General features: G+C 44.2%; 1 protein-coding gene across 2 annotated transcripts in view; it reads right to left on the minus strand.

The window, feature by feature from the left end:
• Positions 1-6,262: 6,262 nt before the first annotated feature.
• Positions 6,263-24,940, minus strand: part of Pard3b (par-3 family cell polarity regulator beta) — a 953,942-nt gene continuing 935,264 nt past the window's right edge. For both annotated transcript variants that reach the window (XM_013113796.3, XM_005070579.4), the window contains one exon: positions 6,263-10,914. In XM_013113796.3, coding sequence (XP_012969250.1) covers positions 10,557-10,914 — 358 coding nt within the window. In that variant the 3' untranslated portion in view covers positions 6,263-10,556. The remainder of the gene's footprint in view (positions 10,915-24,940) is intronic.

A 24,940-nucleotide genomic window follows, 5' to 3' on the forward strand; every position in this document is an offset into this window, starting at 1 on the left:
AGAAGAAATTAGTCATTTGCATGGGGATGGGTGTTGAGGACGTCGTAGAGCCAGACTGAGTCCTAGTTGGTGGGAGGGCCAGATTATGTGGGCTGACCAGTGTTCATCATGCTGCTGTAGGCAGAATACCGAAAGGAAACAGTGTTCTCCTGGTCAATGAATGCTATCTGTGCTCTCAATCAGGTTCTTTGTGAAAACCAAGGTTGGGAATGATAAGTAACATGGAGTCCTCCTGGCTGTGGTGCTAAATGCTTCCTGTGGTCCTTACTGGACCCTCAAGGTCACCATGGTTGTCAGAGCCCCACAGTTAGGAAGTAGGTAGCTGAGGGTGACAGATGGTCAGTCACTGGCTGGGTCACCCATCTTTTCCATGCCAGAGCCCTTTGCAAACCCATTCAGCCGAGTGCCTGGCTTGGCTCTCCCTTAATTGCAATGGGGAGAGACGAGGCTGTCTCTGCTAGGTACTCCAGCTCCATGTTGGCCCAAGTTGGCTATGTTTATCTGTCCCGCTTCAAGGAGTTCCTTGGAGTGACAAAGAGGGAAATCTTGGGGAAGCACTTGGTGAAAGCTAGAGGCACTGAGCCGGGCTGTCATCTGTAGTGAATACTGTCCCCTCTCAGCTTCCCTGCTGTTGTAGGAAGAGGTTACATAACAGGACCAGTGAAGTTCCTACACTCATAGCATGGCTTGCACACTTGATACCCTCAAATGGCTGTTCACCGATGGACATGTAAATGCCCTTTGATCTAACGGTGCCCTTTATTGGGGGTGGGAGGTCCTCCATCCTTTTACTTGGTCTTTCAAAACACAGCTCAGAGAGCAAGTGCCTTTGAAAGCAGGTCCCAAAGTCGAGCGGGTGCCTCTCTCTAAGGCTTCCCCTTTAAAGCCTGAATGGGTAACAGAAAAAAAGAAATCCACCATGAAGAGGTATAGCCTCAGGCCAAACACTGCCATACTGAGAAGGTCAGGATGGGGTCAGAAAACGGATATTGAAAGACCACTTGGCGAGGGAGGCTGGGTCTGGGCTTAGTTGTCCCCCTCCACCCCGCCCCCAGCTCACACCTGGAAGGTCAAGGAAGGCAAGACTGTGGGCAGGCCCAAAGCAAAGTCGCTGTGTTTGCAATCACCCAGAATGCTGCTTATCAAAGGGACTTTGACTGCAGGGTGGTGGAGCTCTTGGGAGCCTGGAAGCTGGGGAAGCTTAATGCTGACTAAAAGCTGCTTTAATAAAGCAGAGGGCTGGGCTTGAGCAGCACTCTCCATAAATCAAAGGGCGACGCCACAGCTCTCACTGAAGATCGGCTAGGACGGCCCTTAAATCTAATCCACAACTCTTTGAGCAAAAATACCGCGGCCGCGATTGCAGGAACAGAGGTGGCTGCCCGCTGGAAAATCTCCCAGGGAGCGAGCATTTCCCAAGTGATAAGGATGCTGAATGGGCCTGAGCCGGGAAGCCTTGGAAAACAATTAGCTGTGGAAGCAGATAACCTGTTGAAATTATGGCCCTGCACTTTATGGCTCTTAATAAATTTTCTGGCAGCCTCTTCCCAGCACAGGACCCGGTCTGCTTATACCTTTAGTCGCTGGAGGGATTAAGTCATCAAAGTTTCATCTACCTGCCTGACTTTAACCAGAATTGCAACTTACTTGCCTGGATCCCGTTCAAAACTGCTGTCTATATAGATCACAATTTAATATATAGGGGACTAACATAAGGCTGACTGTTCCCGGGACCGAAATGTCAAAATCTGCATTTACAGGTTCAGAATTACCTTTAACATTGCACACATTTTAAATGGTAATCCTTGTGGACGATGTGAATAATTAAAAGAAAGGACTGTGGGATTTGCCTTTAATCCCCGCTGTCCTTCCATCACCCAGAGAGAATATGGGGTAGGTAACAGCTGGGTTTGAAAGTCATGCGACCCTGAACTAGCATGCCTCATTCATGGACTCCTACATCCTCCATTTTCTCCTGTGTAGAGGGGGACAGTGTCCACCTAATGAATATGGAAACTAGTGTCAGTTTTGTGCGCCAAATGATCTGGCTCCCTTCTCTTTCTAGGACAAACTGGTTTTAGAGTTTTTCCAGGTCTAAGTGCGTGGGTGATTTACAAGGCCGTTATTATTTAAGCATCCATTTGTGTGAGGGATTCTTTCAAGAGACGCAGTAGCTTGTTTTTGTTGGACCTGAAACCCTAAAGACTAGTTGCCTTCATTCATGGCTGATTTATAAATTGTAAATCTGATGATCCAATGGGTAAGTTAGGGAAAAACCATGTAGACCGGTCTCTGGCTCTGATTCAGTACTGGAAACTACTGGCTATTGCCAACGACCTAAAAGCTTCCTCCTGCCTCCTACTCTCATGGGGAAGCAGGAAGATATCCAGGCACCAGCACTCATTTCTCTCTGGCTATCTGTCCAATGGTCCCAGCACCTCCTACGTCATGATGGACATGATCCCTTTAAGGAGTGAGAAAAAAATAAAACCCACAAGAGACTCACCATCAAAATGACCGAAGCAAAATCCTTCTTTCTGTAAGCTGCTTTTGTCACAGCAGCAAGAGTTACCAACACAACCGTCTTTGAGGTGGCAACAGCAGAGGCATTTTTAACCATGGCCTCTGAGAGTCCAATGATGGGGGAGACACACATGGGAAGCACAGTTGTCTCATGTTACAGAGGATATTTTAATACAATTTGGTGGAGTGCCCACACATGCTGCAAAGGAGAGAGCCTAGCACAGTGTCCACAACATAGGAAGCTCTCCCAAAGAGAAAGGATAGAGTGAATTTAGCTTTTCCATCTTCCTTCAGGCCCAGATTAGGGAATATTGACTTCCTGCTGCCTCAGCTTCCTTACTTATGTAAAATAAGTAAGAACCTGATACACTTTGACTACACGAGAAGCCAAAATTACTGTGATCATGAAATATTCAGCATGAGATGTAAACAATAATTAGTCAGGAAAAGCATGGCCACTAAAAGAGAATTTCAATTTCTAAGACACAAAGTAACCTATGGTTTCTTTGGACATGTCAAAACAGCTTTCATTAAGTCTTTATTTTAGTACCATTGTATGCAGGACTCGGCTTCTTTGTGGAAAGTCGGAGACTTGTTCCAACTCACCACCGTCCATGACTGTTGAAAAGAACAAGTAATGGGAGTGATTGCAAGGTGCTTCCTAAAATCCAGGAATTATACAATAATAATAGTAATCATGTGTGACTAAAAGTATTTCCATCTTAGTCGGTTGTAAGTAATATACTTTCTCTTTACTTAAGTCTCTTTTTACCCTCTAAATAATGCATCACCCCTTGCATTTACAATCTCCTGGCCTGCTTTTTCGTATTTTAAATTAGGCTCCAGCATGCCCACCTGAGCTAACACCCTTCACGTCAAGAGTACTGCCAGGCAAACTTTAACAACAGAACTTGGAGATTTATGGCCTGGGCTTCGAGGAGGAATGTCAGCTTCCCAACAATTCAGGGAAAGAACCCTCACACCTCATTTCTTCATTCAAATGAATTCAACAAATATCTCTAGAACATAAAGCCAGAGCCAGGCAATGTGTTACAAATACGGTACACCTCAGATGGCCACACAGACTTGGAAACTAATCACTGTAATACCGGTCATAAAAGTTTTATTGAGGATATGCAGAAGGTATCTCAGTAACATACAGTGTGGAATTACCAACTCTGCTGGGAGGAGGGGCATGGACCATGTCTTGGTCTGTTCAGTGGCAGATAACTGAGCTCTTTGTACGTCTGTGTACCACTTTCAGGAATAAGTTTACAACAACAGTTCTAGCTCCCTGTGGGGGCTGCTACTCTTGGGATGATCAGAGAGCCAGAGACCACACATTCTTGGTTCCCATGCTGCTGGGGCCTGCGTGCTCCTGCAGCAAAACTCAATGGCTCTGTGACCAGGTTTGAAGCAGAAACATGGCTAACCCTCATGTCTCTCCTTAGGCTGAGTGGTCTGCTTAGTCAAAGGCGGGCCCCATGTAGAACTCAGGTTGTGAAGAAATGCGACCTTCAGCATCAGGTCCTCTAGCTAGTAGGAATCTCTGATTTCGAAGATGTAGGTCAGGACACCATCCTATCACCGGTAACTTCAAGGTTTTTAGAGAAAGAGCTGCCTGATCTGGGCCTTCAGGGCCTAGGAAGGGTCCACTATAGGGTATTTCAGCAGAGACAGCTATGTTTCTACAGCCTTGGCACAGTATGTCCAGACTAAATTTAAGACATTGAAGTATTAGTAGCACAGATGGAAAATGAGAAAAGGTAAGAGATAGGAAGGAAAGATGGGGCTGGCTTCAAAATGCTCAGGACTTACAACTTAAGCTTGCAAGTGGTAGACAAACCCAGAGAGGTTTGAAGATGTAAGTTTGTATGTGCACACACCTGTGTATATGATCCAGACAGAGATTAGTATCCTCTCTCTCTCTCTCTCTCTCTCTCTCTCTCTCTCTCTCTCTCTCTCTCTCTCTCTCTCTCGTATGTGTGTGTGTGTGTGTGCGTGTGTGTGTGTGTGTGTGTGTGTGTGTACACACATGCTCATGTACATACCACAGGACACATATGGAAGTTCAATGGCAACATTAGAAGTCGGTTTTCTTCTTCCATTGTGAATTCCAGGGATTGAACTCAGGTCATCAGGCTTGCTGGGAAAGTGCTTTTATTCACTGATAAAAGTGTTGGGACAAGATGCTGGCTCTTCTGTTAAACATGGAAAAGTTCATTTCATGAGAAATGCCAGAGAGGTAAGTATTTTGCCCAAGGTTATGCAGTGAATTAGTAGCTAACACCTAATCAATGTTTTAAATCCATGTCTACCAGTTTTCAATATTTTTTTCTTAAAGACTTTGCTGGCTCTAGCTGGGTAGTCTGGCCAGTTTTCCATTTCAGAAAAAAAACCCTGCCAAGAATAGAGATAGAGGTGGGTGGTGTAGAATGGAAGAATTCTAGACCACTACAAAAGTAAGTGAGTGGACATGGAGGTATTCTGGGAAGATGTATTTACAAAGGCAGGTTGTAGGTCTTAGAGAACAGAGGTGAGCTGAAGAGAGTAAGTGCATGGATAAATGAGATGCTGTATATGGCTGTGGAGGAGGCTGAGGAGAGACAGTGACTAGGCTGAGCCTAGCTATACCACAGCACCAGGAAGTGTGGGCATGTTTGAGGACTGATGTACAATGTCTACAGAGTGTATATGGTACATGGGTGTGGTTGGAGGGCAACTTCCAGATTTCTGCCTTGTAACTGGATATGGCAGTATCATTGTCCACATGCAGAATTGTGAGAACAGGTATTTTGGGAGAAAGTTTGCACACACTGAGTTTAAAGGGCTTGTGGGGTCATTACCATCTGGATGTCCAGAAAAAGAAAGCAGGAACGTTCAGAATAAGATATGAGTTAAAGCAGTCAGCCTGGATAGATCTGGAAGATTGATGAAACCTTGGCTGAACTTGCCCAAGTAGATGAACTTGCTAGAAAAATGGAAAGGGCTGAAAATAAGTGAGGGACCTTGAGAGAGACAGTGACGCTGTTAAAGATGACCTTCCGTAGATGAGGTGACAGTGATTCTAGAATGAAAGAGGCAATCACTGTTGAGTGATGCTGTGGCTACTATGATGGGAAGCTCTGATCTCCCTTCATAAAAGAACTACTTTCTCAGCTGCTGTGAGGACCATCCAAAACTGGTCCCAGCTGTTAGGACTGTGGGGGTGCCTCAGCCTAAGAAAATTGCCTGATCATAGTTTCTTTCTCTTCCTAGGGTAGCCATCTGGCATAAAGGCTCACTCTCTCATCCTCACTTGAGGAAACTCTGAGTGGCCAGCATCCTCCAGAGTTTCCTGTGGACTTGCCTGGGGTTAGTATGCGAGTAAATTGCAGCTCTGCCTCTCCCTGTCCAATCTTGTCTGCATGCACCAGACACCCCTTTGTCCTGCTGGTCTTGGTGTTGCTATAGAGCCGCTCAACTATTAGATTGGTGGTTTCCAACATAGGGGTCTCGACTTCTTTGATAAACCTCCAAAAATATTTACTTAGAGATTCATAACTGTAGCAAGATTACAGTTATGGATAGCAACAGAAATAGTTTTATGGTTGGGGGTCACCACAACATGACTGCATTAAAGGATCACAGATTTAGGAAGGTTGAGAACCACTGTATTAGAGTGATCAGAGTAGGCAGGCAAAGGCTCACCTAATCATTCAGCAGATTCCCCAAACAAATCAAGACACTGATGCCTCACTGATTGAATAGCGCTTTATTTTAATGCAAAATAAAACATGAAAAATTTATATACTCATATACAATAACATCCAAAATGTCTTCAGTGATATAAATGGGATCATATTAGAAAGTTTGTAAAGAATTCACTCTCCACCCCCATATGACAAAATATGATTTCACATAATTTATCTTTAGAATGTATGAACAGATGACTTGGTAATCATAAAAGAACAGGAAAGACTAGAGAAAGTGAGGGTATAAACAACAGATTTTGTTTTATGTTCCAGTAGTAAATAGCATTGCAGATGGAATGGAACACTTTCTGAAGATCAAGAGATGGGCTCAAATCTTTGGGAATGGTTCACTTCCCACTCTGAGCTTAGTAACAAAACCCAACTTTAGAAGCCAGGCTGTGGGTGACTGTATGCCTACTTAAGGAGAGGAGGGACAAAGAGTTAGAGGCCAAGGTTCCATGTGAGAATCCTGGCTTTGTTTTAGACCTCTTAACTTTTTTGCCTTCCCTTTTAGCAGAAAGGTGACCTTGTTGGGATGTCTTATGGAGAATCCCTTTCCCCATCTCCCTGTTGCCTCGTTTCTACACAAAGTTGGTGTGAACTGAGGTGGAGAAACACTATTATGGACGTTTCTGAATGGAACCCTGACCTGCCTTATTAATTGCATGAAACTTGGACTTTTTTTCTGTTAATGTGGGCCAGGGAATGATGGGATGTCTACCCAATTTAACACCAATTGGAAAGCCGCTCACAATGGATCTCAGAGTTTAGTGCTGATGGGAATTTTACAGAGACACATTCCTTTGTCAACTGCTTTTCCATTCCTTCCACAGGCTTGCAATTCAGTAACACTGCTCAAACACTAAGCAGAAATCAAACAAAGCCAAATGCTGTTGATTTTCATTGAGGGGAAAAGTAGTCTTGGTCCCTCTGTGGACTAGGGAGCAGAGGAACCAGTTCTCTTGATCCTGAAGTTGCAGGAAGATTTCCTTCACAAGATAGATTTAGCTAAAAATAATTCAGGGAAGTGGATCTTGTTTTAATTTTATTCTGTTGGCAGCAGAAATAAGGCTCCAATAAAGCCTCCAAGGCTTCGTTTCTCCATGATGCTATTGAATACATCAGACTTTTGCTTCATGAGGTCCTGTGGGTTCAACGTAGATGTTCTGAAAAGTCTCAGAATAATGAATTTTAGAATAATTTTTTCTAAGCTTTGTTTGCTATGGAATCATGATTTTAAGAAAATGTTCCTTTGTTTGTCCACTGATTCAGCTCTGGAGGGAAACAGTATTAAGCCAAGAGGGGTGGTGCCTCAGCCCAGGGGTGTGATGAGCTGTGTTTCTCTTGTGGAAGACTGGATTCTCTAGGGACTAAAGGTTTTCAGTGGTCTGTTCTCTCTTACCTTTCTAGTCATAGAAGAAAGGGAGGAAAGGGGACAGGTGAAACTGGGTGGCCCAGTAGCAGGTTTGTAGGTCTTGATAAACCTTTCTCTCTGTTCCCAGTTACAGAGATATCTGAGTGAGTTTTCTCAAGGTTGCAAATATCCTGGTAGCTATTTCCTTCCTCTGGGGACCTGCTGATCACAGCCTGGACTTCCAGATAGCCACCTGTTCTCCTAGCACCCCGGAATAATGGTCCTGGAGCTGTGGAGAGGAGACGGATAGTACTCAAGCTTTATAAATTTTACTGTCCAAACTGTTCTTAACTGTTGGTTGGCTTGATGTAGCCTCCGTCACAAATATGTTAGTTCTTTAGGGCAGGGTCAAATGCAGTGACTGCTATATTTTTAAGCAAGAAAAGAAAGCTGTTATCATCTCTTTTTTTGTTCTCTTTAACAATACCTCTCAAGATTAGCAATTACTGGATGGATTATGTATACAACACAAAGCCAAGGTCTGAAGCAGTTTTTCTGAAGCCTGCATATAGGGTGCTGTGCACCCAAGGTGTCAATGCTGGACTCAAAAACATGAGCGGTCATCCTCAGTGCCACATCTCTACAGCATGCCTTTGTCACCTACCTGTGGTCCATCTGTAAGTGGTCCACCCTTCCTGCAAGGGGAAACTTTTGCCATGGGTAGAAACAGTGCTTTACAGAAATTTGAGTAAAATATAGAACATATTGAAGAGTAATGTTAAAAAAAAACAAAAACAACCTACTCCCCCCCAAAAAAACCCCACAGGGTCTTGTCATACAGTCCAGGCTGGCTTTAAGCCCACCCTGCAGTTCAGGTTAGCCTCCACCTTGCAGTCTGCCTGCCTTGACTTCCTGAGTGCTGGGATTCTCCGCATGTGGCACCATGCCCAGTTTAAGAGTTAAACTAATGCTTCCCCCCAAAAGTTGCTTTTCCTTCACTGTATCATTTTCTTTCAGCGTGAAAGGCCATGTTCAGCATGGTGGCCAGGGACCCTACAGCATAGCCACAGTGCCTTGTTGGGCAGTGCCTGAGGTCCTCCACCCCACTGAACAAATTACATAGGATGGAAGGGCGCTGGCTGACGAGAGATGGCAGAGGACAAAAAGCAACTTGGCAGTCAGTTTTTCAGAGGGCCGCAGTAATTGTGGTTTAGATAATGATCTCTCTTGAAGTCCAGCAAACGACACTATTTACGTCTAAAACCAACGGTTGCATCATTCTTGGTAACAAAACTATTTAAAAAAAAAGAAAAGAATAAATCGGGCCAGATGGCTACTCTATGTGTTTTAGAATACTATAATTCAGTAAAATCTGTTGGTCAGTGGTTTTCTACTCTCAGCCAAAATATGTCTATATTGAACTAAGGACCTTTCGGGGAGGGGGCTGAAGAGGGAATGTGAGCCGCTTAAAGTTCTCAGCAGTCACTGACACATTCACGATGCCGGTTCAGTGGTCTCTGCCATTTCTCAGTCTTTTGCGTGTGTTCCCATTTGGATCAGTTTGGACGCTTAGGATGCTCTGTGGTGTATGCAGAAAAGCTCAAAGGAAACAAGAGCAGCTTCCCAGCTTCTCAGAATACTTTTTTCTTTGTCTTTTAAATCAGGTGGAGACCTTGACTTTGCCCTGACATTTGTTAATGAGATATAGCAGATGCAGACTGATTTAATCTTAATTTCTTCTCCCTTTACTTCCTCTGATTCCTTCCTCATCAAACTTCCAGAAGGCAATTTTCTCTTGTCCTCTCCATACTGGTAATCACGTGTGTTTGAAAACACACACACACACACACACACACACACACACACACACACACACACACACACTTTCATCTACTTCTTGTGGTGACCAGTATCCTCACTCACTGACCCAGGGGCAGATGGGTACTGTTTGGCACTGAGTCTGGCACTGACATCCCTAGGACATTGCTTTCTGTGTGGCCTGACCAGCAGGCTCACTTTTCCTTACCCACCCCACTCACATGTATACTTTACTCCTTGAGTGGAAATCTAAAAGTAGAGGTCTTGGTTAAAATAATTCTAGGCATTTGGGGAGGACTCTGAAATGAGCCATCTCCAAGCAAGCATGCCAGGGCCCGGGGGAGAGGAAAGCAAGGACCAAAGGACAGCCAACCCTCTTCACCTGCTCACTGTGGTTCTGGCTGGAATAAGGTCCTTCTGGAAGCCCTGACAGCTTTGCACACCTCCCACCCCGCACCCCGCGGACACTAATACTGGCTTTTCTATCAAAAGCAAGGGAATGTGAAAGCTTTGTACCAGCAAGTAGTACCAGGAACCCAAGGTAGACTATAAATAAGGAAATGCAGCCTTCCTTCAGGTCGAACGTCTCAGAGGTCACTGGTTATGATTATTGTTACTTGGTTCTCAGTGAAGACACTGCTTATGAAGATGCCCATAATTGGAGCCTCTCTACTCTGCCACTGTGTAGGCGCAGCTCCAAGGATAGGGCTGAGAGTGAGTCTCTGAGTGTGTGATGAGGCCTGGTCAAGACAGCTACCTGTGCTATGTGTGGTGATGGGGTGTGGGGGTTATAACCAGCTGGTTTTCTAGCCAGGGTTTACTATAGTGTATCACTATTGATTCTTAATCAATTGCCCCTCTTCTACAACCAACCAGTTCTTCAAGTCTTTCAAGTATCAGGAAGTACTGTTTTTATGACCCCACCTCCTTTTTGCTTTAGAACCCACATCCCCAACCCCCTGAACCCCTTTTTTCTCTTCTGATCAGCAGTCAAGTGTCACATCCTCAGGGACCAATAGCCACTCTGTACCATGGGATACCTTCGCCTGGAGAAGGCCTTAGGGTCTAGCAAGGGCAAAGGTAGTGTTGGGTGTCTTCCTTGCTTGGCAGATCTCTGTGATGTTCAGCTATACAGCTGCAGTCATGGGGTTCTTCTGCCTGGGGTCCTGGTTACGATAGGGGTGCTGGTCAGGGCTGCCCCCTCGGGGCCCTGCTCTGCCCATCTCCTGATAGACTGGAACTCGCTGTTGCTGAGGTGGGGAAGGTGGAACATCCTGTCTGAAGGGTCCTTTTTGCTGATGGGCTGGTGGGCGTGGGTAGTACTGTGGATATTGGAGATCTGCCACCCTCAGATCTGGGGGGCGGGGATAGCTCCCTCTTGGGACATGTATAGGATGAGGCCCTGGGTAGTATGGAAGCTCTCTTTCATTGTAGCGCCCTCGGGGTGCTGCTGTCAGGTGGTCCACAGGATCTGCTGAGCCTCCCCTAGGAAGAAAAGCAGAGAGATATGTCAGGGGCTATGGAGTTGCTCCCAGCTGAAGGTGGAATGCTTCTACCTCATCTGTATTGGCCGTGACCACCCCGTAGGCCTGGGCAAGGGTAGATGAGCAGATGTGATATGTGCCCTTAAACAGTGGGGGATGGAACACTCTTCTTCTTCTTCTTCTTTTTTTTTTTTTTTTTTTTTTTGCTATCTTAGACTTTAAGAAGAAAACAGGGAAGACAGAGCAACAGGCCCTTGACACCACAAGCTACTATGCCACCTAAGACAGCTTACACTCATGTTGGTACATGAGAAGAAATACATTCCTGTATTGCTTATGCCCTTTTATATTCACTTTTATTACAGCAATCAAACTAGTTTCCTTTACAAAGTGATGTTTGGCTCTGTTAAGCCTGAACTGTTAGAGCCCAAGTCTGTATCAGAAATGGTAGCACTAATACTCTGGGTTAGAGTCCTTATAAACCGTACTCACTTCCCTCCTAGATGGCAGAGGTGCTCAGTGAGTGGGCTGTGTGTGGCCTTGGCTGAGTCCGGGTGGCTGTTGTTACACCCCTGTATGGATGGATTAGTGTGCCTCCCCTCTACTGTTCCCCCAAAGAACAATCAACTCTGGGCTGGGGAATTACCCACCTGGAATTGTGATGAAAGTAATTAGGTCTACCACAAAGTCAGTAGCAAAAACCAAGTTGCACTGCGTAATGGGCAGCATACAGAAGGGTTCAGGGCAAGAATACACACTAATGGGAAACAAGCCTGTCTGGAACTTTCTACTGAAGACAAGTATCACCTGATCTCGCCATAAGAGAAACAATACCTCTCTAGACTGTGTGCAGATGATGGCATCTTGGCTAGCCTGGGGTGAGACACATGACTTCTGTTTACGGCCTTCAAAGTCCTAGTCAACCTTCTGTGCACATATTCACCAGTACCATTCACCACATCATCGGGTCCTCCATTCTTTATTTCTCTGCTCATACGATTTTTTTTAAAAAGGAGAAACAGCAACAATAATGATGACAGAAAAGCTTGCCAATGTCAAAGTACAGACTTCTTGGACACTCAAAAGAAATGGCAGGGCTGAAAGGATACTGTGACTGTGGTTAATCAGGCACCATCAATGGGAGTCAAAATCACCCTGTAATCTGTGGAGTTGGATGTTAAAACAACCCCGTTCCCCAAATCAATGAGAATTTGCCAAGCTCTGAGTTCAGGGAAAACTGCCTATGAATGCAACCCTAAGGATGGATGAATGATCCAATCTTCCATCTACATTTATCTGTGTGGGGGTGTATGCCTAATTTTGCTATGTATAATAATGAATGATAGATCCATGAATTTGGGGGTAATTTCATTAGTGAGAATTTTCAGATAAAAATTAAATTGTTTGCGTACAAGTTATTTATAGCATCAGCTGCTATTACTCAGTTCGGGCCTCTTTGCTCTATGCTAAATTGCCCACGACAAATAGAGCAGGGATACATCACCAATCATCTGTCACTATGACCCTGCAAAATAAAGGGCCCGGTTTTCACCGTCCCTTTCCTCGACAATTTCATTTTTTTTATTTAGAAAATTTCCAGCACTCATTGCATCTTTTATTGGTTAAAAAAAAGAAAAGAAAAAAATTAAAGACCTCTTCTCTCAACCACCATGCTCATTTCTGTTTCCTTTGGCTCAAACTGGAGATTGCAGAAACACTTTAAAAAATCCTTAACCTGTGTTTCCTTTCAAAAGCTACCTGAGGTATTTCTCTGCGTGAAGTGGAACATGTGGTTTCTCTGCACTCATTTTAAGTCCTTAGGATAAATCACTGACATTTGCAACACACAAGCATTATCTGCCTTAAATGAACACACAACCAACACTCCCTCTGGACTCTCTTAGCGGGAATGTTTCCTGTTTAAAATGGAAAGAGAGAAGGGAGAAATTCCAGGCCTTGGTTTTTTTTTTTTTTCCTTTCTTTTTTTTTTCTTTGGGTCCTGGTCTGTCTCTCTCTAAAGATTTCTCTCTTTTAAAACAGAACATTATAAAAGACAGAATGCCTTGGGGTTTGTTTTTTTTTTCCTTTCTTTTTTTAAGCTGTGGAGAGACAATCCAGAGCAAGTGGTGACGGGATAGAAGCCACCCTGAGTGACTCGAAACCCTGAGCGACTCCACAGTGTGCAGTGTGTGCATATGCGGCCAGAAAGGAGACTATCTCCTCTCTCACACCGTACCCTGTGAGTATCCAGCACTCACTGTGGGGAGGAGGGAGGGTTCCGAGGTCACAGAGGGTGACCCCAAGATAGCATCACAGTCCCAGAGGGGTTCTCTGTAGGAGGATTATATGTTGGGGAGTTTGCTTACATGTGGCAGGCACCAAGTGAGGTGCTGCTCTTTGTCAAGCAGCGGTGGCATGGAAATCGTCATTTTCTGTACAACTCATCATAGCAGTTATAGTTTGTAATTTTTCAGGGAGAAGAAAAAACAATGAGTTGCTCTGTGAAAACACATTGAAAGTTCAAAGACCGCAGGGAGCACTTTCCTCCTGGGCTGCTGTTTATGACCCCGCCCCCCGTAGCCTATCATTTTCTACAGATTTTCACCAGAACAACTTCTAAACTATTGCAAATATTATCAAATGTGCACGCTTATATAAACATTTAAAAGAACCATTTCTGGGGAGTGGGGAGATGCCTCAGAGGTTAAGGGTACTCTTGAAGAGGATCAGAGTTCTATTCCTAGAACCCTAATGGGGTAGCTAACATCCTCTTGCAACTCTAGCTCCATGGATCTAAGCTACACACATATAGCTATATACTCACATATAGAAGCGTGCGCACGCGCACACACACACAGGCACAGGCACTTAAAAATAACACTTTTTAAGTACAAAAAACATTTTTAAGTTAAAAAAAAGATCCATATATAAGTTACCCTCTCCCTCTTGCCACACACACACACACACACACACACACACACGCACACACACACGCACAGGCACAGGCACTTAAAAATAACACTTTTTAAGTACAAAAAACATTTTTTTAAGTTAAAAAAAGATCCATATATAAGTTACCCTCTCCCTCTTGCCACACACACACACACACACACACACACACGCACAGGCACAGGCACTTAAAAATAACACTTTTTAAGTACAAAAAACATCTTTTAAGTAAAAAAAAGACCCATATATAAGTTACCCTCTCCCTCTTGCCACACACACACACACACACACACACACACACACACACACACACACACAGACAAGATGTAGGATAGAAGCCACTTAGGTGGTGGGGAGAGAGTTCACTTTGTCTCACAGTTTCAAGAGGAACAGTCATACAGTCATCCCTATGTAGAAGGCAGGCAGAGCAGACACATGAACTGGAGGGTATGGCTTAGCTCCTCACATGGATGTGGGGGCCAGTAAGCTAATGGGAACCAAAAGTGGACATCACCCACAAGACCCACTCCACGGCAACCCATTTTCTTTAGACAAGTCGCATGGACCAAAGATTCCACAACTTCCCCCGATAGTACCATCAGCTGAGCACCAAGTATTTGAACCAAATGATCCCATGAGAGAAACATTCCCTTTAAGCTTCCGTTTTCCCATGGAGTAGGCTCATTTCCACAAGTCAGAGAATTTAGGTTTTGCTTGGAAATTCATAGGGATCGTTTCAGGTTATGTTCCACATCACACTGATGCATGCAACTATGAAAATGATGAATGTTAACTGTTCTGAAGAAACATGACGAAGTCATAGGTTCAAACCATAAAACTTCCTCTTTAGCCACAGAATTGAACAAGGGAGGAAGAAAGAGCTGAAAAATTGTTGCTCTCTTAATCTTCAGTGTCTTCCCAGTGTCTGTGTATGTGTGAGATTGAATGTTGGTGAGGAGAGCAGAAATTCAGTCTGTCCTGGAGAAGGCTTGCAGAGGGAATGACCTACCTTGAGCCAATCCTGAGAAGTCCAGGGAAGCTTCCTCAGGAGACTTTGATTGAAACAAGGACTCAAACTGCAAGTATGTTAGAACACCAGGGCTCTGAATTTTTCATGTGATCCAGGAGTCCTATTATATGCATAATTAATTTCTTTAAAATAAAGAATAATTCCCCAATTTAAAAATCTTACAAGCCTGGCGTTGGTGGCACATGCCTTTAATCCCAGCACTTGGGAGGCAGAGGCAGGTGGATCTTTGTGAGTTTGTGGCCAGTCTGGTCTAGAGTGAGTTCCAGGACAGCCTCTAAAACAATACAGAGAAACCCTGTCTTGAAAAACCAAAAAAAACCAAAAAAACAAAAAAACAAAAAACCAAAAACCAAAAACCAAAAACCAAAAACCAAAAAACAAACAAACAAACAAACAAACAAACCAGAAAAGAATCTTACACAGAAGTCATATTTATTGTAGGAAAGAGAAACATGACTGTATTTGCTTGCTTGTACTTTGAGTGAACTCCTATGAAAATTCCCTTCAAATTTCTGTTTTCTTTCTGAGTAGGCTCATTTCTGTAATCCAGAGACTTATGATTTGCTTGGAAACTCACAGGGATGGTTTCAGGTATGTTTTAAATCACACAGATGCATGCAACAGTGCAAGTAATAAATGTTAATCATTTTGCCCAAACATGACAAAGCCACAGGTTATTTGCAGGTAAAGTAACAGTTAGATTGCATCTTTTCCAAGAGGACTTTCTTTTTGTGACATCTTACTACGTCACTAGTGTATATTTAGTGAAAGAGACCTGGAAATGAGAGGCTGTGCTAGTCAGCTATTCCCCGGGTACCAGTCATCATCATATAGAGAAGGATGGAAGATACGCTTCTGTTTGGTTAAACAATTATGCTTGGAAATGGGGGGATGATGTAGGAAGGACAGATCTCTATAATGCTTTTTACCAAGAAGTAGGTTGCTGTTCTCAGTGGAATACAGAAAGGTACAAGGGCAAGTGTCCATCCTCCTATCTTAGTGGCATCCTTACAGAGAAAAACTCTATTCTCAGTGCTCGCTCTAAGTGGAGCGAAAATGTGAAGGAAAATGGCCCCAAAGGGAGTAGTGCTATTAGGAGGTGTGGTCTTGTTACAGTGGGTGTGGCCTTGTTGGAGGAAGTGTGAAACTGTGGAGGCAGGTTTTGAGGACTCATATATGCTCAAGTCATGCCCAGTGAGATAGTCTACTTCCTGCAGCCTGCAAGATGTAGGATTCTCAGCTACTTCTCCAGCACCATGTCTGCCACCACGATAGTGCACTGAACCTCAGAACTGTTTTCCTTTATAAGAGTTGCTGTGGTCACGGTGTTTCTTCACAGCAATAGAAACCCTAACTAAGACACTCCAGTTAGTCATTCTCACTGCATTTGTCTTTCACTTGGCCTTGTGGAACTTATCCAGCATATGTCTGGGAAGCTGGCACTGACTCTTATGCCTCCAGCAATCTCCCTTGGAGCTTAACATAGAGCTTTGTGTTTCATAGGTACTCCATAAACGTATGTGGGGTTTTTTTGAGGGATGATGCACAAATGTACATGGTAAGCAGAGAGTGTTAGATGTGTTTAGATGAGTATTAGAGGCAGGAGGAGAGTGGACGATGGAAGAGCAGATTCACCTGGAACCAGAGGTTGATGATGATGATGTAAGAGTGATTTCTAGTTTTTCCAGAGGAAAGAAGGGGCGGGGGAGGAAAGGACTGGATACAACATATAAAGTCTGTAAAGTTTATTAGAGTTTTCCAGGCACAACATGGCAGATGTACATGTGAAGTCACCATAATTGTAACAACACATATAAGACCTGGGCAAGCTGCAGGCATCACGGAAGAGGCAAGGTGGACTCTAAATCTTACCACTAAAAGAGGTTATTAGCGTTTTGTAGCTACTGGGCGAGGGAGAGTCAGTTTTCTTTAATGATGGGACCCTTAGTAGGTCAGTCATACGCCAGGGCAGGACCCATTCCCATGACCAGTTGGGGCAACAAAAACTGGACTCAATAAGAAAAGAAAAGAAGAAAGTTCAAAATTGGGTGGGAAGGGATGGTAATGTGGAGAGGAGGGGAGGAGTTGGTGGGGTGAGTATGTTCAGAATAGATTATATGAAATCCTCGGTGAATTAATTAAAATACTGCTTTAGATAAACTGGTTTATCTTCATTTTACTATTGTTTGAAATGACTGGGTTTACTAGGTACAGGTTATGTGCATGTATTCAAGAATCAATTAAGGAATGTTTTCACAATAGTCTGGCAAGGAACTTTTCTTTATTTCTGTTGTAAACGCAGTAATGTAGGACCATCTTGATTCACGTTCAGGCAAGGCTCCCGATAAGGGTTTGGAGGGAGACTGTGGAACTCCATGAAATCGGTAGGTTTCAAGCACTGAATTCCAAGGTTGATTAATGAACACAAACCAGAGGTGGAGGTGATGTCCAGTGCTCCTCAGTCCCACCACTAACCCACTTTTCTCCACAAAAACACACGTGATATGATGGATGACTTTCATATAAACCACACATGCCCATGAGAGGCAGAGAGCGAGATTATGCAAACCTGTCTACCACCTGCTGTAGCTCAATGCCCTTTCCTCCCAGTGAATCGAGAACAGAGGAGTTGGTGAGAGCAGGGCCTACTCTGCTGAGGGGAAAGTGGGAAATATTTGTAACTTTCAGTTCTTCTAATGGCACCGACCAGCCTTGCTGACCATGTGGAGCCTGGGGTTGAGGACTATGTCTGTATCTCATCCAATGAGCTCCTTGTAGGATGAAGAAAGCTCACTGAGGCTGAACAGCCATGGGTTGGGGGTAAGGGTGGGAGGGAGTAACCAAGAGACAAGCCAGTGTGAGGACTGTTGTGAGAAGAGGTGAGTTGAAAGGTAAAGAAATAAAGTTTGCAGTACAAAGTGGGAAACCACAAGGAGTCTATAAGCAAGCACAATGCCCACCTTAGACATAGGTATTGGATTGTTTTCTTTTTCTTTTTCAGTTTTGGACAAACTTCCGAAGGTCAAATTCTTGTCCCTTTTTAATTTCTGTAAGATATCGTGTGTGCTAGTAGCCTAAACAAAAGACAATTAAGTAAAAGAAAACCAAAACAACTAAAGTAAAACCAACACCCTCTTTCCTTTATGGCTGTGGTTCTCAACCCGTGGATCACCACCCTTTGGCAAACCTCTATGTCCAAAACTATTTACAACAGTAGAAAAATTACAGTTATGAAGTAGCAAAAGAAATAATTGTATGATTGTATGATTGGGGGTCACCACAGCACAAGGAACTGTATTAAGAGTTGCAGCATTAGAAAGGTTGAGAACCACTGCCTTATGCGTTCTTTTTTTGTAATAGTTGATTGTAACCAAATTTGGGCCTATAATGGAATCAAGCCATAGGGTGCAAGCCTCCTGGTGGTGTGTGACGAACGCTTGTCCTCATTGGCAGGATGTGAACATGGGTGAAGCTATGCTCCTTCTCAAACCGAGTGGGCCCTGCCCCAGTATTTGTAAAGTATTGCAAAGCTCTAAAAAAAAGGCAGTGCAAAGTAATATGCTCTTAAGCTGCCCGTGTTATGTGGACAGAGACGCTTTTAGTCTGTGTTTGGAATTCCTTCAGGGTCAGGTTTCCAGTTACCAAGCCTTCATCCGTGGTCCAGGCACGAACGCACTTGGCCTGGATTAGCAGGGCTCTCTGCAAAGTATATTACATAGCTTTGATTTCAGCAGATTTCACAGAGTCATAAAATATAATGACCATTTGATGACCTATGATACAGAAATGATTGTGGAAAAAAATTCCCACTTTCATCACTCACATTTCCCATTGCATTATGAAGAGGAGCCCTTGCTGTTCTCTGCAGAGAACTGGAAAGAGAGGCAAGTGTCAGCCCAGATGCTTTTGGACCCTTTTTAACACCAAGGGAATGTTTCCAGAGGCAATGAAAGAGAGCTGGAAGTGACCGAGTGCTCAGAAGACAAACACCGCTGTGATCACCCCCATTTGATTTCTCGTTGGTGCCTTTCATCAGCCACCACAAATAGAATTCATTTACGAACAAATGACATGGGCAGGGAGTCCCAGCTTCTACATCAGTCTGGCAGACAGATACAGAAAATGGCCCTTAAGTGTACTTCATCCTGTCAGACAGTGGGGAGGCTTAAATAACCTCCCCTAAGGGTGGGTCTGCTTAAATAACCTCTTTTATGAGGGGGTGAGAGTTTCCTAACGTATCCTGTCAAGGACATTTAGAAAGGACAAGCTTGAGGACATAGGTGGAGGAGGAGCGCGTGTGAAAACCAAGAGCTGTTCTGAATGGCTGCAAAAGCAGTCAAGGAATCCATGTCAGAGACACACTAGTAGATAATTAGCTGCAGTCTCTCGAGCCAGATATGGGGTTGATGTAAAGAGAATGGTGACCAAAGGAAGGCATCATAACTTCACCAACCAGGCCAGGAAGTCACCTTGCTCTTTTTCTATTGTATCAGGAGTTCTGGAATCTCAGTATATAAACATGGAGGATTTCATCTGCTTGTCATGCAGGAGAGTATGGTTCCATTCCAAGGGCAGACTTACAGGGCTGACAGGTTGGGGTCTGTAAGGGCCTGAATTCTAAAAGCTGCTTCCTCTGCCCCTCAGGAGAGGCACTATACAACTCCTGCCCAAGGTTACTTCCCGTAGACAGGATATTCCTGAGGTAAAACACAGATTCGTAAGAGCTGCCTTTCTCTGCTCTACGTTAGACAATATATACATTTACAGTAGCGTGGCAATACGCTTTTTGAAGATATCCACATCTACCTCTTTATCCCTTCAACTGACTTCTGAATTAATATAAATTAAATGAGCCATGTTTCCTTTCCCCTCCTCCCATCAATGTCCAAAGCCTGAGGATTTTGATGTAAATCACCTATAATCATTACAATCCCATCTCACCCTGGGTGAGAAGCACAGTGAATGAGTCAAAGCTTTCCAGGATCGTGTGTGTGTGTGTGTGTGTGTGTGTGTGTGAGAGAGAGAGAGACAGACAGACAGACAGAAAGTATGTGTGAGTGTGTGTGTGTGTGTGAGAGAGAGAGACAGACAGACAAGACAGAGAGACAGACAGAAAGTGTGTGTGAGAAAGAGACAGAGAGAGACAGACAGACAAGACAGAGAGACAGACAGAAAGTGTGTGTGTGTGTGTGAGAGAGAGAGAGAGAGAGAGAGAGAGAGAGGGAGACAGACAGACAGAAAATGTGTATGTGTGTGTATGTGTGCATGTGTGTGTGTGTGAGAGAGAGAGACAGAGAGACAGACAGAAAGTGTGTGTGTGTGTGTGTGAGTGTGTGTGTGTGAGTGTGAGTGGGAAGCTTCCACTTCACAGTTTTATTAGGACACAGGAAGACTCTGGCACTGAAAGTGTCTTATTCTGAAATCCAGGAGCAGAAGTGCTAAGTGCTGGGCCCAGCGCCATTGTGCTTCATGGGCTCTGTAGCCGCCTCAGACGGTGGTTTAGAACTGCAGAGATTCAGAGCCAGCCGAGCAGAATAGTTCCTTTGCAAGTGCCCGAGGCAAACCAAACCCCATCCTAAGCATTTTTTTCAAGTTAACCTCTTTATTCCTCATAATAATGTGATAGTGTAGACACCATTATTATCCATGGCTTGAGACCAGGAAAGGCAGAACAAAGATGTTAAGTGACTTGATTGAAAGCCCACAGGCAGTGGAAAGAGCGAGGGTCCACCCAGACAGGCAGACCCAGGCGCCTCTTGCTTGACTTCCAATCCTGCCCTTGCTTGCTTCATGCCAGCTTACGATGTCCTGGTGCTGGGTAAAAAAACCTTTATACTTAGAAACACATTTTAGAATGAATCTAATGGGTGAAAAAAGGCAAAAGAGAATTTTCCAGTAAGTGTTTTCACTTTGGGAAACTCAAAGCTAGACATTCTGGAGGTGCTGGTAGGATGCCAAAGAAACACCCAGAATTCCAAGTTGGAAGTCTCACTCAGATACTCTTGAGCTGTCATCAGGACAGGAAGGTAGACTTTCCTGGTCTCTTTTAGGAAAGCCAGAAGAGATATTTGTACAGTTCTGTCTGCAAGGCTCTGTGTTCAACGTTTAATAAATTGAATATTGGTGTCAATACCCAAGGGTGTATTCACTCAAGAAATACCTTTCTCCCAAACTAATGTAGACACGATGGGACTGGGAAAACCATTTCTTCCAATGGCTCTGAGGGACCTGATGCGGGTTAGATAGGCATGGAAGGTCTCCACTGTGAGGTTTATAAGACACACAGCCACCTGCATTTCTGGAAAATGACATGATAACCTAGTGGGCCATGAGAAACCTAGACTACACTCTCATTCCCACTCCAGCCCAGCTATCCTGTTTCAGCCCATGTCCACACATCTGTGGCTGTCTGTGCTCGCTGCTAGGATTTTATTTTAGCTCAAATCTCCTTTCAGCTGGGCCGTTACAACAGCACTAGTAAATTTGGACTCACAGACAAGCAGAACTACTTGTCGACCGTCTCAAAAAGTGTGGTTTAACAGCCCAGCACTGTGAAATGTGTTCATGTGTGTCTGAAGGACAGCTGGATAGTTGTCACCAGCTCTGGAGCAATTCTGAGCATACGGAACTCTGAAGTAACAATATGGTATGACTTCTAAGGCAGGTGACTTCGACCTTTTGGGGGACTGCATGAATATTTATAGTGCTTGGATGTGATGTCCTCGGACTTGAAGTCTTGTCAATTTTCCTATGTGCTTCAATGTGTAAAATGCCCTGAGCCCCTCCTACTTTTACACCTAGTAATATTAATTAGGTCAAATAAGGTTTATAGGCCAATTTGTAAACTTCTAGGCCCACCTTCTGTTCTAATCAACGGTAGGCTAGTAGTTTAATACAAGGTAGCTAAAGGCAGGTGGGCCAGGGACCTATGGGGAGTGGGAGCAAGTATGTGTTATTAGCAGCTCTTAATGCAGCCTCCATCTTTTCTTTCCATGCTTCTCCAGAAAGTGCCTTCCAGCACCCTTCTCTCAGTAGTAGCCTGGGATTCTTGGTGCCACCCTCCAGTGCAGGGGCATGACTTTTGGGGTAACATTGTCTAGACTCAAGAGTGTTACCTGGGCAAAACTTGGGTTGTGAAACTTATTCTTCCACAAACATGGCTAGGTGAATTTTAGGATTGTTAATTGAACAGTTGCCCTGACGCCCAACACCAAGGCAGTATGTCCACCACCCCACCCCAGTCTCCATTAGATGATGTAAGTGTAAGTATGTTAGCCTGTCTGTGCTAGTTTTGATATAAAGCCTCATTGTCTCATGATGTTTCTTACCATGATATAGAGGGCGATTCTCAACCTTCCTTTCCTATCCGCACTGAACAGGTTCTGAGGTGCCTGGCTGGGTTCTGTATGCGCACCTGCGGTCGAGTTACTGGTCCCACTCAGTTCTCCAGTCTAGAATCCATCTCACTATTTAGTGTAGTGCTTTGGAAAAGGGCATGTTGGGGATGGTGACAATTTTTAATAACTAATCAAGGTGATTAAGGGATTCATAGGTATTGGTCATTTGTGCTGGGCTCCCCATCCCGATGAGGTCTCTGCATCCTCTGGTTGGTCTTTGCATGGCTGGTATGAGTGGCCATTAATGCCATTACTAATCTTTCACTTTCTACTCATCTCTTATTAAAATGAGTTTTACTGTTTCCATGTCTCCTTCTGTTGTAGTATCGCCCATCAGCCTAGCTTATTTGGGTTCCGTCCTTGCTTTGGTGCTGGAAAAAAGGAGCAGCTAGCTGCAGAAGGAAATTTTCTCTATCTATCTCAGTCCCACTGGACCTGTTTTCTCTCCACCAACCAGGACCTACAGCTGCTTAACAAAATATCAGTTACAATTGTTTAGCCAGTGGCTTAGACTTCTAACTGGTTAGCTCTCTCTTAATTAGTAACCCGTTTCTATTAATATGTGCATCTCCATGTGGCCTTGGCCTAACAGTGATGCCCAGACCTCTTGATTCCCCAGCTGATACATGGAGTCAGTCCTTTCTCTTCCTTCTCCCTGTCTCTTTGTTCGGGGTTCCCACCTAGCTAAATTCTGCTTGTCCATTGGCCGAAACAGCTTTATTCATCAACCAATAAGAGAAACGTATATTCACAACATGCAGAAGGACATCTCCATCAGCTAACAAATCAAGGCTTATAAATCATCCAAACTGATGGATGGAATATGACACCACCTTGTATATATCATATTTTCTTCTCCTCGTCTTCTTCTTCCTCATTGTCCTCCTTGTCCATTTCCAATGTTCTTGTACAGGCACTTACTGTCCCAAGACTTCCATACCTTGAAGGAACCAGACCCTCACCCAGCCCCCTGCTTTAGCAGCCATAACAGGCTGCAGAAAAGACCCAGCAAGATAAAAGTCCCTTGACTCAGTAACATGTGTTTGCCTGACCTTGCCTGACTCCCTAGTCATTAGGAAGTCAGATACCCTCCATATGGCAAGGAACCAATTAGAAGTTAGCTGGTGGGCTCTGGACGTGCTTTATGGCAAAAGTGGCATAACAGTGACATGCAGAGCATAGCAACCACCCTGGGAGGGCCTATGGGCCATAGTAACTAGTTAACCAATCAACACAGGACAGGTTGGCCAAGGCCAGAAGCGCACCAATCCTGAGACTGTTGCATACTCCTAGTCACTCCCCTTACACACCCCAATAATTTCCCTGCCTCTTGGCCACTCCAGGTCCTTCTCACTCCACCCACCATGATGAATGGCTGAAGGGCCCCTAGTTAAGGCAGTTAACTCGTTCAATAAAAGACTCTTTACTTTCACATCTGAATGGGTCTCTTGGTGATTTTGGGGTCCAGAATTTGGGCACAACAACCCCATCCCCAGTTCCTATATAGCAACACTGATGTGTAGGTCCAGAGCCACTGATGAGCACATTTCACAAAGAGACAGTAAGACAAGCTTTATTGTGAAGGGGCTCCTTCAGATGATATTCCACCCCACATTTGTTCCCTATGCCCTAGCTTACTGATTTATTCCTCAAACAATTCATTCAAAGAAAACTGAAAACTTGCTCTGTCTCCTATTGCTTTGAATGCGGCTTTGCTCTTGGCCATGTTTGGTGTGGGTGCATGTACCAGAACGGGATGATTTTCTCTCTTTTTATACTACATGCATTCTGTCTGTGCAGTGGCAACCTCAATTCTTAAAGTCAGTCATGAAACCATGGCTTTATTAATTTAAATAAAAGCTTATCACAGGAAAGCAAATATTTACAAGTATGAGTTATCTAATCTAAGGAAATTAATTAAAAGTAAATGCTGAAGTAATTTAAAACTAAAGAGCCATTACCAAATAGAATGTTATCCCCTCTGTACTCACGCCAGCTCATTTGGGGGAGTCTAAGAGAGACAGTGCTCCTCCTTCTTCAAGCTTCCAAACCCACTGACCCATGAGGAACTGGGTCTCTTTGACCCTGCGGTGTGGGCAGGTGCTCTCAGCCTGTCTGAGGGACTTCAGGGTGTATCCATCAGTGCATGGTGGGGGTGGGGGAGCAGGAGAGGCAGAAATGGCAGGTACTGTGTGGAGCAATGGTTCTTAACCTGGGGGTCACAACCCCTTTAGGGGTTGAACAACCCTTTCACAAGGGTCACCTAAGACCATCAGAAAACACAGATAGATTACATTATGATTCATAACAGCAACATAATTGCAGTTATGAAGTAGCAACAAAAGTAATTTTATGGTTGGGGTCCCCACAACAGGAGGAACTGAATTACCGCATTGTAGACTTAGGAAGGTTGAGCACCGCTGGTGTAGAGTACGAACCAGAGGGTTCCGCTGTTTTGAGTCTCAGTGTCCTATGTATAGAGTGGGGGAATCTTGAATGGTTCTTCCCTCCCTTTCCTTTCCTACAATGATGGGATCTCAGGCAGAGCAAGCTTTTACCAAGGGGCTCAGTCCTGAATGAATTTGAGTTCACAGTCCACTTTATTTTGAAGTAAAACTGTATTTTTACAGTCAAATGTTATTGACCAAAGA

Source organism: Mesocricetus auratus, unplaced genomic scaffold (assembly GCF_017639785.1).
Source record: "Mesocricetus auratus isolate SY011 unplaced genomic scaffold, BCM_Maur_2.0 Super-Scaffold_100010, whole genome shotgun sequence".
Taxonomy (NCBI): domain Eukaryota; kingdom Metazoa; phylum Chordata; class Mammalia; order Rodentia; family Cricetidae; genus Mesocricetus; species Mesocricetus auratus.